This window comes from Lineus longissimus, chromosome 1 (genome assembly GCF_910592395.1).
Source record: "Lineus longissimus chromosome 1, tnLinLong1.2, whole genome shotgun sequence".
Taxonomy (NCBI): Eukaryota; Metazoa; Nemertea; class Pilidiophora; order Heteronemertea; family Lineidae; genus Lineus; species Lineus longissimus.
Window position 1 is genome coordinate 285,134 of NC_088308.1, and position 13,570 is coordinate 298,703.

At 41.7% G+C, this 13,570-nt stretch overlaps 1 protein-coding gene across 3 annotated transcripts in view; it reads right to left on the minus strand.

The window, feature by feature from the left end:
• The window catches only part of LOC135483148 (uncharacterized), a 36,486-nt gene that overhangs the window by 19,534 nt on the left and 3,382 nt on the right, over nucleotides 1-13,570 (minus strand). For 2 of the 3 annotated variants that reach the window (XM_064763768.1, XM_064763750.1), the window contains exons 8-24: nucleotides 13,364-13,390; nucleotides 12,431-12,640; nucleotides 12,148-12,183; nucleotides 11,449-11,652; nucleotides 11,046-11,072; nucleotides 10,390-10,602; nucleotides 9,872-9,898; nucleotides 9,461-9,664; nucleotides 9,145-9,168; nucleotides 8,307-8,510; nucleotides 7,876-7,953; nucleotides 6,582-6,776; nucleotides 6,234-6,254; nucleotides 5,535-5,738; nucleotides 5,165-5,230; nucleotides 4,703-4,900; nucleotides 4,351-4,368 (exon numbers count right to left, since the gene is read on the minus strand). In XM_064763768.1, coding sequence (XP_064619838.1) covers nucleotides 4,351-4,368; nucleotides 4,703-4,900; nucleotides 5,165-5,230; nucleotides 5,535-5,738; nucleotides 6,234-6,254; nucleotides 6,582-6,776; nucleotides 7,876-7,953; nucleotides 8,307-8,510; nucleotides 9,145-9,168; nucleotides 9,461-9,664; nucleotides 9,872-9,898; nucleotides 10,390-10,602; nucleotides 11,046-11,072; nucleotides 11,449-11,652; nucleotides 12,148-12,183; nucleotides 12,431-12,640; nucleotides 13,364-13,390 — 1,956 coding nt within the window. The remainder of the gene's footprint in view (nucleotides 1-4,350; nucleotides 4,369-4,702; nucleotides 4,901-5,164; nucleotides 5,231-5,534; nucleotides 5,739-6,233; nucleotides 6,255-6,581; nucleotides 6,777-7,875; nucleotides 7,954-8,306; nucleotides 8,511-9,144; nucleotides 9,169-9,460; nucleotides 9,665-9,871; nucleotides 9,899-10,389; nucleotides 10,603-11,045; nucleotides 11,073-11,448; nucleotides 11,653-12,147; nucleotides 12,184-12,430; nucleotides 12,641-13,363; nucleotides 13,391-13,570) is intronic. The other variant, XM_064763758.1, reaches the window with a different exon arrangement.

Below are 13,570 nucleotides of genomic sequence, written 5' to 3' on the forward strand. Positions count from 1 at the left end.
GCCGATGATGTTAACAATATGACCAATTTCCGCCCCACCCGTGAGATTTGTTCTCGTCACGTCATGAGCACATTGAACTGCTAGTGAACCGTAATCGCAGTGAATATGTACTGGCTACCGCTCTCTCCATCATCACCGACGATATGTGCCGGTGCCGGTGTAATGTTTTTGAGTGTTTCTGTTTTTGAGTGTTTCCCCTCATTGTTTGGGAACGCTCAAAAATAGATTGACAAGTTTTTCTGTGTATCCCCCCTATTGAAAAGTCGTGGTCTCTCTAGCTGCCTATTGTTTGGAAACACTGACACATGGGAAACAACCACAGATGTTACACCGGTCGTGCGGAGACGCACGCCACTGCCGTACCGGTACCTGAGAAAACTTGCCGTTTTAGGCAGATTTGCGATGATTGAAACAATACATCTACCTCATAGTTCATGTATTCTCATCTAACAAACCCAGTGGAGACAGAGCCTGAACTAACATGCAGCGATCGGGAAAACTTATACCAACTTACACCAATTGTATACAGATAGCGCTCGAGTGTGTGACTACTGACTATTGGAGTTGAATGGCGTTAGAAGTACCAACAGTAAATGTACATCAACGACCGGCGTACCCCTTTAACCATCCAGGCACCAGTGGTTTTCAATATCCTCCGCCTCTCAATATGATGAAGGAGTATAAAAAGCCTCAAGCTCAGGACACCCTTTGACTAATTCTGATTGAAAAAGTCACCAGTGTCCGACACTAATACTTTTTTGCCCCAATGTATCCTCGAAAATACAAGATGCCGATTCGAACCATCCTCGGTAGTACTCGAACGCCCGGAATCAGTATGTGCTGCAGTTTGAAAAGGTTGGGTGCGGGGTATGATAGTGATAATAATGAAAATTTTGACATCTGCACATGGATAATTAGATAACAAGATGAAAAAGAAGAAAAAAAAAAGAAAAAAAAAGTGCGCCAGATTCACCGGGGGTCGAACCCGTGACCAGCCGCTCCACAGTCAAATACATTTAGCGCTGAACCGTCAGGCTTTCGTTTTGAAATGGAGATTTTATCCGCCTCTTATATGCTGTATGCAAACGAGCGCGCCGTAATTGTGACAAGGTCGCGCAGGTGGCAGAGTGATTTGCCCAAATAGTTCCAAGTAATCGTATATTTCCATAGTTGTACAGATTTTTCTCAACATATCGTATTTATATACCTCAGTGATATAAAAGATTATCTTTACAGTTGATTTTACGTTTGAATGGCCTTTTTTCAAAGTTTTTAAAAATCGAGGTCAGCAGGGTCAGAGTCAATCTGTGAATTGTTTTGAAAGATTTTGGGCAGGGTCAAAAGAAATAGTTGTTGGCGCCGATGATGTTAACAATATGACCAATTTCCGCCCCACCCGTGAGATTTGTTCTCGTCACGTCATGAGCACATTGAACTGCTAGTGAACCGTAATCGCAGTGAATATGTACTGGCTACCGCTCTCTCCATCATCACCGACGATATGTGCCGGTGCCGGTGTAATGTTTTTGAGTGTTTCTGTTTTTGAGTGTTTCCCCTCATTGTTTGGGAACGCTCAAAAATAGATTGACAAGTTTTTCTGTGTATCCCCCCTATTGAAAAGTCGTGGTCTCTCTAGCTGCCTATTGTTTGGAAACACTGACACATGGGAAACAACCACAGATGTTACACCGGTCGTGCGGAGACGCACGCCACTGCCGTACCGGTACCTGAGAAAACTTGCCGTTTTAGGCAGATTTGCGATGATTGAAACAATACATCTACCTCATAGTTCATGTATTCTCATCTAACAAACCCAGTGGAGACAGAGCCTGAACTAACATGCAGCGATCGGGAAAACTTATACCAACTTACACCAATTGTATACAGATAGCGCTCGAGCGTGTGACTACTGACTATTGGAGTTGAATGGCGTTAGAAGTACCAACAGTAAATGTACATCAACGACCGGCGTACCCCTTTAACCATCCAGGCACCAGTGGTTTTCAATATCCTCCGCCTCTCAATATGATGAAGGAGTATAAAAAGCCTCAAGCTCAGGACACCCTTTGACTAATTCTGATTGAAAAAGTCACCAGTGTCCGACACTAATACTTTTTTGCCCCAATGTATCCTCGAAAATACAAGATGCCGATTCGAACCATCCTCGGTAGTACTCGAACGCCCGGAATCAGTATGTGCTGCAGTTTGAAAAGGTTGGGTGCGGGGTATGATAGTGATAATAATGAAAATTTTGACATCTGCACATGGATAATTAGATAACAAGATGAAAAAGAAGAAAAAAAAAAGAAAAAAAAAGTGCGCCAGATTCACCGGGGGTCGAACCCGTGACCAGCCGCTCCACAGTCAAACACATTTAGCTCTGAACCGTCAGGCTTTCGTTTTGAAATGGAGATTTTATCCGCCTCTTATATGCTGTATGCAAACGAGCGCGCCGTAATTGTGACAAGGTCGCGCAGGTGGCAGAGTGATTTGCCCAAATAGTTCCAAGTAATCGTATATTTCCATAGTTGTACAGATTTTTCTCAACATATCGTATTTATATACCTCAGTGATATAAAAGATTATCTTTACAGTTGATTTTACGTTTGAATGGCCTTTTTTCAAAGTTTTTAAAAATCGAGGTCAGCAGGGTCAGAGTCAATCTGTGAATTGTTTTGAAAGATTTTGGGCAGGGTCAAAAGAAATAGTTGTTGGCGCCGATGATGTTAACAATATGACCAATTTCCGCCCCACCCGTGAGATTTGTTCTCGTCACGTCATGAGCACATTGAACTGCTAGTGAACCGTAATCGCAGTGAATATGTACTGGCTACCGCTCTCTCCATCATCACCGACGATATGTGCCGGTGCCGGTGTAATGTTTTTGAGTGTTTCTGTTTTTGAGTGTTTCCCCTCATTGTTTGGGAACGCTCAAAAATAGATTGACAAGTTTTTCTGTGTATCCCCCCTATTGAAAAGTCGTGGTCTCTCTAGCTGCCTATTGTTTGGAAACACTGACACATGGGAAACAACCACAGATGTTACACCGGTCGTGCGGAGACGCACGCCACTGCCGTACCGGTACCTGAGAAAACTTGCCGTTTTAGGCAGATTTGCGATGATTGAAACAATACATCTACCTCATAGTTCATGTATTCTCATCTAACAAACCCAGTGGAGACAGAGCCTGAACTAACATGCAGCGATCGGGAAAACTTATACCAACTTACACCAATTGTATACAGATAGCGCTCGAGCGTGTGACTACTGACTATTGGAGTTGAATGGCGTTAGAAGTACCAACAGTAAATGTACATCAACGACCGGCGTACCCCTTTAACCATCCAGGCACCAGTGGTTTTCAATATCCTCCGCCTCTCAATATGATGAAGGAGTATAAAAAGCCTCAAGCTCAGGACACCCTTTGACTAATTCTGATTGAAAAAGTCACCAGTGTCCGACACTAATACTTTTTTGCCCCAATGTATCCTCGAAAATACAAGATGCCGATTCGAACCATCCTCGGTAGTACTCGAACGCCCGGAATCAGTATGTGCTGCAGTTTGAAAAGGTTGGGTGCGGGGTATGATAGTGATAATAATGAAAATTTTGACATCTGCACATGGATAATTAGATAACAAGATGAAAAAGAAGAAAAAAAAAAGAAAAAAAAAAGTGCGCCAGATTCACCGGGGGTCGAACCCGTGACCAGCCGCTCCACAGTCAAACACATTTAGCGCTGAACCGTCAGGCTTTCGTTTTGAAATGGAGATTTTATCCGCCTCTTATATGCTGTATGCAAACGAGCGCGCCGTAATTGTGACAAGGTCGCGCAGGTGGCAGAGTGATTTGCCCAAATAGTTCCAAGTAATCGTATATTTCCATAGTTGTACAGATTTTTCTCAACATATCGTATTTATATACCTCAGTGATATAAAAGATTATCTTTACAGTTGATTTTACGTTTGAATGGCCTTTTTTTAAAGTTTTTAAAAATCGAGGTCAGCAGGGTCAGAGTCAATCTGTGAATTGTTTTGAAAGATTTTGGGCAGGGTCAAAAGAAATAGTTGTTGGCGCCGATGATGTTAACAATATGGCCAATTTCCGCCCCACCCGTGAGATTTGTTCTCGTCACGTCATGAGCACATTGAACTGCTATAGACAAGTTCTATTAGATTATAAACTCCACGTGGAAAGTACCTTATACTCTATCACTTTCTTGCATTTGATCTTACTGGTCAATATGAATGTGCACGTTTAGTTTGAACTACCAGGACGTATAAAAAACACTACAAGAAAGTTCTCCAAATCTCACATCAAAGGTGGCTCTTAATTAAGAATCGTACTCACCATGGCAGCGTTTCTTTCCTATCAAGTAGAATTGTAGAAAGATCAATACTCTGAGACTTACTATGAGTTTCATTCAGAAACATATCGCGGTATTGATTGCCCTGTCGAGTGCTTCGCAAAGTCCATTCACTACCAAATCGTCATGTAATCGTAATATCAAAAGTTCATATCAAAAATATTCTATCTCTTACTGTTCAGTGATCTGTAGGTAATGTTTTTTTTCTTGATACGCTGAGTAGAATGGTAGGACGTCTTTTTACTTAAAGTTCGACTCTGGAGAACGCACACAAATATTACATTTGTTTCAAGGATATAAAGTTGTCAAATAGTCGTCATTGCATTTCCTTCTTACCCGAGCAGAACGTGAATTGTTTCTTCGTCATTGACTTCATACCGACCAATTTTGACCGTTTCGGAACCGATAGATGACAGAGGCCCGCCATCATGGTCCATTTGCTGCAATGGCCCGTTGTACACAGAGCTTGGCATGCTGCCGCTGTAGTAGTCTTCTTCGATTCCAACACATGGTACTTTTTACCGGCCTGATGACCTGTGAAAATAAGAAAGCATTCTTATAGCTTTGATAGGGTAATGAAGCAAAGATTTCAAGATGAAACGGTTGGTCATAAGGGCGTTATCTTCTATTATTTTGTCTTGTAGTCACTTGACTATTTAGTGTTTAGTAAAGTCAATCTATGGAAAAAGTTCTCAACCTGATCCAATTTCATCTCGACGTTTATTGAACCTTTGACTAAGGAGAACTCGTACTGAAGGTCGGACAAAAGTGACAAAATGATATATCAACAATACTCACAATGCGTGAGACCACCTTTCCTTTTGGCCAATCCGCCTTTTTTTCTTGCTCGTCCCGCAGCTTTACCTGTGTCACAAAAGGAAAATGTGTTATCATTAGCAGATTCTGCCTTCAACTTGACATACCGTGTTCCCTGTATGTAATTTTATTTGTGCAAGTGCAAAAACTGCTTGTGGTTGAACCTTTTAGTGCACATCTAAGGCAATGATTGTTTGTGCCAGGCTAACCTGTGTTGATTAAAAGGAACAGACTTGGGTCCCAACGACCAGACTTGTCACAGCCAGACTTTAGTCTAGATATAACGATTGTCTTGAAAGGTGTTGCCCTTGGAAAAAAAGCCTACATCATTGTGGCTGATCTGCATCTTTACCTTGACATGGCTTGTGACTGCATGGCTTGAAAGTCTTATCAGTTGGCTTGGCAACATCCTTACTCCCCTTCTTCTGGCAAACTCTAATGGTGCAAAGTTTCTTGGCTTTGATGTAGTACACTCCGGAGCATTTCGGGGTCTTCCAGCATGCAAATTTGCAATCTTTATCATTAGGAATGGTCTTGTGAAACACACGCTCCTTGCCTTAATCAAGAAAACACGAAGTTCTTTCATCACAGGGAGAAAGTATTTTGAAACTCACTTATTTCTTACCCAAATGACTTCCTCAGTGTACTGACTGTTTAATGCATTCAAAACTTCATCCCGACAGCAACCAACATGTGGGTTTCCATGCAAAATGCACATCACTGACATGTCAGACAACATGCATCATTGATGACGTAACTACGATATGATTTGACTTGTGACTCCTAGCTGCGTTTTCACAATATGTGTGGTAGAGTTTCCTATTCTGTCATCTCAGATTTTTTCCTTTGTTTTGTATGGATGAAAAGGACCTCAAGATTCATCTGAGGAAGGTACAAAAAGATGAGGCTAATGAGGTCATCCATTCATTGTTTAATGTTTCATTCGTGCAGATTGTTGCCTCAAAAAGGCTCCTCCTTCCCGGAGCCTAAAAAGCTATCTGTTGGCTTGTTTTCAAACAGATTAACTTTTATTGCATTAAGGTTTACTTACCACGACAGTGGGCTATATGTCCTAAAATACAGAATTAAACCGTTTTGACATGGTATATTTGTATTAAACATTACATTATACATAAACATTATTCGAAGTTTCATTTCGCTTCCAATCAATGAAAATTGGCAAACCATAAAGAAAATGAACGACTTTTGCGGGAACTTACGTAGGTTCTAGTATTTCACAACCAACCGAAATTGTAGGTTTTCTCTTACGACTGGGATTGATGATTTGAAATGCACTACACAGTATCTAATTTTATAAACTGTTCTGTTTTTTTAATGACCCTCCCCACCTACACCCACACTCTTAAGATAGTGCTTGTGGTACAATAAAACCTCTTACCTTTGCAAAATATGAACTGCTTGCTGGTCATTGTCTTCATGCCGATCATCTTTGAAGAACGTAGGACGCTGATATGACAGAGGCCGGCCATCATGGTCCACCTAATGCAATGGCCCTTGATGCACAAAGCTTTGCAGGCCGGGGTCGTCGTTGTCTTCGTCGATTCCAACACCTTCATATACTTGCTGACATGACCTTTTGAAAAAAGCAGGGTTTCAGTCTTGTGCAACTTCGTTGTGGACTTAAGCTGGGCCAGTGCACGTTTAGATTATGTTTTATTAATGACGAGTCCATGAAAACACGAACAGGTCTCTTGCATTGATATTAGGGTCATGTCAACCATGTGAGATTATCTGGAACCTCTCCGAGCATCTGTCACCTCGCCACCAACTACCTCTCCGAGCATCTGTCACCTCTCCGAGCATCTGTCACCTCTCCGAGCATCTGTCACCTCTCCGAGTAACTGTCACCTCTCCGAGCAATGGCCAACTACCTCTCCGAGCATCTGTCACCTCTCCGAGCAATGGCCAACTACCTCTCCGAGCAAATTCAGCCTCGGACTGTAACCAAAGTCGTCATGTTGGCCGTTCATTCAACTTGTTGCTTCCTCAATGTGGCAATTAAGGCTATGTCAGGACAACCAAGGAGCCGTGATCAGACTCTCGAACTGATGTTGCATTTCGGGCTTCAGTGTTTGAGTGTTCTCCACGTACGCGCAACCGTGGCATCAGGGATGCAACCTAAACGTAGCTCTTTGGGTGGTTTTCAGTTTGAGGCTTGATTTGAGAGGTGAGGTGGTTGGCCTTGCCTCGGAGATGTGGGGGATGCTCCGCAGGGTAATGTCTAGAGTTGTAAAATACATCTACAGTGAACATCGTGATAGACGCTGTCATTCCATCTTGATTGCTCGAGAAGTATAGGTATGATATGGTTTCGGGCACCAGAGGATGATGCCAGGGTCTGGGTTCAGGATCATTGCAATAAAGAACCATGATGACAGATATGATAAAGGAACGGATAGTGGAACCCCGGTAACAAGTGACAAAAATATTTGGACTTAGTAATTTTTTTCATCCTTCAGAGTTGAATTTTTTCATAAGTTCGAAATTCTGAAAGTTTTCAAAGTCAACATATTTTTGGTGCTGATGATTGATGTTTCTTCATTTTGAGCAGAAAAAAATCAAGTGAAAAAAATATTTGGACTCAAAATTTTTTTTCATTCGAGACCGGTGGTCACGTTACCGGGGTTGTCGCCGACCGGGGTTCCACTGTATTATGGTCAGCGTGTACTAACAATTGAGCCGCCTGAAATCCTTGGGCATCTTTGACTTTGACTTCTTGGCAGATTTCTTCGTTGGTGCTTTAGCCCTGCCTATGAAAATGAAGTTGAAAATTATGGAATTGTATGAGGAAAAACAAAAAAGGGCAAAACTCCAATTTGCTTAATCAGGCAGCTGTGGTTAACAGTTGGGTATCTCAGCATCATAGGATATCCCTACTGAAAAAGACCCCCTACGGTTCTCAGAGCAGCCTGCTGTAACTTGGAAGTTCATCCCAATGGATAATGAATGGTCTCTGAGAGTCTGGAGCTACCATGGGTTTAAGAGAGCCCGTCATTAAAACGGCTAGTTTCTCAAAATGAGCTGTCACTGCATTTCATACCAGTTATGCCAGACTCGTGAGGAAATGCGTCCAGACAATATGATGATTCAGTTGCTTTCCTACCTTGGCATGGCTTGTGACTGCAGGGCTTGAAAGTCTTATCCGCTGGCTTTGCAACAGTCTTACTGCCCTTCTTCTGGCAAATTCTGATGGTACACACCTTCTTGGCTCTCAGATAGTACAGCCCAGAGCAGGTCGGCGTCTTTAAGCATGCCTTCTTACAATCCTGCCACTTTGGCAAAGACTTGTGATAAACGCTCTCGGTGCCTGCGCAAAATAATAAAAAAACAGACAATAACAGTTTGTTTTGTTCGGGTCGACACACGAACGCGGGAAGAGGCAAGTGACTGTCTTACAGATAATGAGTCGGCATTAAAAACAAAATGTTTCCGAAGTTTCGCACTTCGACGTGGACTGACTGTTGTAAATCAATCTCAATTACGTCGAAATACGATAGGCCCAAGAGATATATTGCTAAGCGTAATGTGAACCAATATTTGTAACTAAGAGATAATGATATAGAAGTCGCCCTGCGACAAATCTTGTTAAAAGAACGGGTGTCTGGATGAAGACTGCCTCCTTTCTGACCTCTCCCTTCAACCAATGAGTACTTTTCTTATTTGTTTTTGTGTCGTTCGCATGAACTACTCATTCAGGTAACTCTCATTCTAGGTTTTAAAAACATTGACAACCAGGACTGTTTCAAATGAGTTCTGACAACATGGCTTCTTGAAGTGATCTTTTGCTTTGACGCCAGAGACTCGAACACCAAGTAAAAGTGTGATGGAAGTCGAACTACTGTCGACAATCTAGTCCTTTTTAAAAGGGATTACGACTCTATCTAAATGCACGTTTTTGTCAAACGCTCGGTTCCGAAAATGTGTCTGCGAATACAGCTTACCTCCTTTACACCCCCTCATGCTTCCTGCCAGATGAAAAAAAATCATATTCAGAATAATCTTGTTATTGATATTATCACTTCAGTTATTGCCAACACACTAATGAGATATTAGATAAGTGAATGGTGCATGTTCTATACCTGCTGTCCGTACTCTTGTTTCGATATCTTCTATAATCTCGGTGTGGCTACTTTAAGTGGCACATTGCTTTTGTATCACTGATGGGTGTCAAATACCATTACTGCCCTCAATGTCTCTGGCATGCAATACATACATTGATATATTTCGCAAAAAAGGACACTGTCTATTAATTCTTACCAAAACAGAAAGTAAATGCTTTCTTGCTCATGGCGTGCATGCCCTTTACGTGGGCATGTTTTGATTTCGCTGGAACTGTCAAGTGACACAGTCCGGCGATCATCGTCCATCTCCAGCAATGTTTCTTATCTGTGCACCTGGCCTGACACGCTGCGCTGGTCGTGGTCTTTGATGATTCGAGTATGTGAAACCCTCTGGTAAAACCTATTAAGTAATATCACAATACTTGCACGATATCCTATTATTAGAAAATTGACATTCAGATCGAAAATGTATGCTCATTTCTACGTGATGATATAGAATATATGTTTCCAGCACCTGAAATGAGAGATGATATCGATACACCAGTTCCCTCTGGTTGTAAAGTTGATTGTCAAGACCGTTTCTATAGACAAGATTGAGCAAACTTACATGTTGCTGGTTTCTTCCCTTTTAAACCTGTAAGAAAGTTTTGTTTTTGTCAGTTGCTCGGTATAACTTAGTTTTACAAATCTGGCTTCAGTCAATAGTCAGACTTGAAGAGAACCAACCACTATCAAAAGACATTGTCCACGTAATATACAACCTCTTGCGTTCAGGTGTCAGTCTAGGCATGTTATGAGTGGGTGAAGCGTCGTTCATGTTATGAGTGGGTGAAGCGTCGTTCATGTTATGAGTGGGTGAAGCGTCGGTCATGTTATGAGTGGGTGAAGCGTCGGTCATGTTATGAGTGGGTGAAGCGTCGGTCATGTTATGAGTGGGTGAAGCGTCGGTCATGTTATGAGTGGGTGAAGCGTCGGTCATGTTATGAGTGGGTGAAGCGTCGGTCATGTTATGAGTGGGTGAAGCGTCGGTCATGTTATGAGTGGGTGAAGCGAAGGACGTTCTTGCTTTCTTAAGAAGGGAATGACTCCTTCCCTGTTTAACGAGGCAAATGAAAGCTTGCTTACCACTGCAAGTCTTGTAACCACACAACTTGAAGGATTTATCGTGTGGGGTTGTTGGAGTCCAGTGGTCATCGTTCTCCCTACAGAGTAGTAAGCTACAATGCTTCCCAGCATTGATGTAAATCATCGACACACAGAGTGCTGTTTTGGCACAGGCCAACTCGCATTCAGCTTCGCTTTTGACTTTCTTCTCGTAAACGCTTTTTTTACTCTTTTCTGTTAAGAAATAATGCACGCAATGATATTATCTTAAACGCTGCATATGCTTTAACAAACATGGGAATGTGTTATTTTGGTATCACGCTAAGGGTAACTAAGACTACCAAAATATTCGCCGTTTTTACCACCAGTTCATCAAAGTCTTTGTGTGCCTTAACCTTGCCTTAATGGCCAGTACACCCATGGTCAGTATATGGCCGACACAGGTCCGTTTTCTAAAAAGATGGACCCATTTCTTCGTTTAATCTGCATATCTATACTGCCTTGTTTGTATAGTAGCAACGAATGGCTCGGACGATTTCAACTGTATGGATTCAGTTATGCTGATCGACATATTGGCAGAGAACAGGCTCCCTGCTTTTGTTCTAGGTTGGAGAAGTGGTCCAACAATACCATTATCATACCTCTATATCACAGCGTCAGTTTAATTCTTTACTTACTTTTGTATTCGCATTTATGGACATTACCTGAAAAACGGATGCACAGATTGTTACTGAAATACGAATGTTGACCAGTAAGCATCAGAGAACTTAACACCGACCTGAAGCAACATCTTGGTTTAATTGTAATCATTGCATATCTCTGTGTTATTTTCTTTTCAAACAACACTCCTACGGCACCCATGTGTCATCACATAAACTCGTGATTGAAGTTTGCTAAAAAATGACTTGATTGACGGATTAAAAGCAATCGTTCTGGTTCTTTAGAGTCTCCATTTTCGCGACACATTGGTCACGAGGACTGCATGTTTGACTCATGAGACTCATGCTACAGAAAATTATTAATACATCCATACCCTGCCAGTGGATAGGGGTCGCTGCGTTTAGGAATTAGGTTACTTACGCTTTTTTGGTCTGCAGTAACTAAAATGAAGTTCGTCCACCAATTTAAAACCTTTAAGTGTTTTCGCCCTTGTTGAAACAATCATCGTGCATTCTTTGTTGACCATGGTCCACGAATAGCACTGTACGTGTGTGCAGGCTCTCTGGCACGCTTTGGGTGTTTTTTTTGCCGATTTATGCAAAACGTATCCCCTAGTTTCGTAACCTGTTGTGAGTAAAGCAGTAAACGTATGACATATATCATCAATTGTCTGGCGGAGAGGACAGTAATGCTGTGACCAGCTAACCTAACCCTACATGAAGTCAACTTTTTGACCCATCGCGTTTAAAGAGACTCCTGTTTGTGATGCAGAGGAATGAAAACAAAAGCAGTATGATCATGGCAGTGTAAATATGGTGCCTTGTACAGCATTTTAAATGGTATTTGAATCTTCTGTTATGTTGCTACACATGGGTTTATAATAATGTTCCACAGGTCAATATGTCATTGCATTGGGATGCCTGGCTGCTACATGCAGCGGCAGTGTTATACTTGTCGCACAGAAAAAAACCAGGTATACTTTCGCGAACGGCGCCAGCTTTTAAGGAAATAATGTTCGCTTACAAAAACTTTAGATGCTCAATCAACAAACTTAATCTTTTATGAAGCAACTGATCAATGTACAAGTTCATCGTAGAAAATCATTCTGGTCTGACTTACATCTCACTTTTCCAGTAACAGAATTCTTCATCCAACCTAACGTATGAAATCAAGAAGAAAATATGCACGGTTAGATAAACGCTGAAAGTTTTGAGTACTGGTAACCGCCATAACTAAATATGACTGATAGAATCAGACGATTATAGCTCTTTTAGTGTTTTTCAAAATGTTATTGTCGATTTCTTCAAATGGACGATCTCAACTACTCTCATAAAAAAACCTGTGCGTGGATAATTGGCTCTTCACAAATAAGTACAAAATTTCAAAAGAGAAATGTTTTTACCGTGACAAGGCTTGTGACTACAAGGTTGAAACTTCTTGTCGGACGGTACACCATCATTCTTATGCGCATGCGCCCTAAGCTGGCATAAGCGTAGAGTACAAAGCTTGCTTGCATGCAAGTAGTACATCCCGGAGCAGTATGCAGAGTCTTTACACGCGTCCTGACAGTCATCAGCACTCGGCATGGTCTTGTGATACACACTTTCCTTGCCTATAATGAAAAAATAATTGTCGAAATAGGTAGTCACGTCATTCTAAATCCCGGTGGTGAAATCTGGCATGACTGTTGCCAAGAATGAATATCGGCTAGTCTTATTTGATTCTTAATTCTGCTGATACATAGATTATAAAAACTCAAAATAGATACTGTCTGGCTGGAACTAACACAGAGTACAGAATATCTGCCGAAGATGTCATCCCTATGATCAATACACATGGCACATGGATTGTGCAAAAATCAACCAATATCTGGGTAACTAGAGTGTCCGCTTCGGAGTCCCGGTGTAGAAGTTTAAAATGTCCTGGGATAGAATGTCCGGGAAACAATGGATTCTATTATGCGCTTTAATCTCTGAGCTATTGGCGGTCATGGCCTCTATAGAACCAGATAGCGGAATACAATAGGGCCGGACACTTTTTCCAGGGGGACATTTTCTTCTTTTACACCGACACTCCTCATCCGACACTTCTTCAATGATTATAACAACGCTGGCTGCTCAAGAGTGGTATGGAAGCAATGATATATCAGCAACACGATCCCGTCTCCATCTTAAACCAGTTATCTCACTGTGTCTTGATCGTGTACTCGTTTCGAGCAAGGTTTGGCAAAATAAGTTGTATCTTTATGTTCAACTCGTCAGCTTAGTTCTGATGCTTTTAAGGCGTCGATGTTGACAAAATCTTTCATCGGTCCTCTTGTTAATCTGATACTTACCGATTGACCAGGAACAGTAGATGTTTCCTGTCGGGAAATAAGGGTGAAATAAGTTCCTTTTGGATCATCAGACAGAATTTAAGTGCCGATTATAGTTCCAAATTGAAATTTAGGAGCGTTTGTTTTACAAGTGCGCCTCTGTGTTCTGTCTCGTCAAAGATTTACAGACCAGCCGATTAGATATGACTTTCGTCAAGCAGTTGTTCA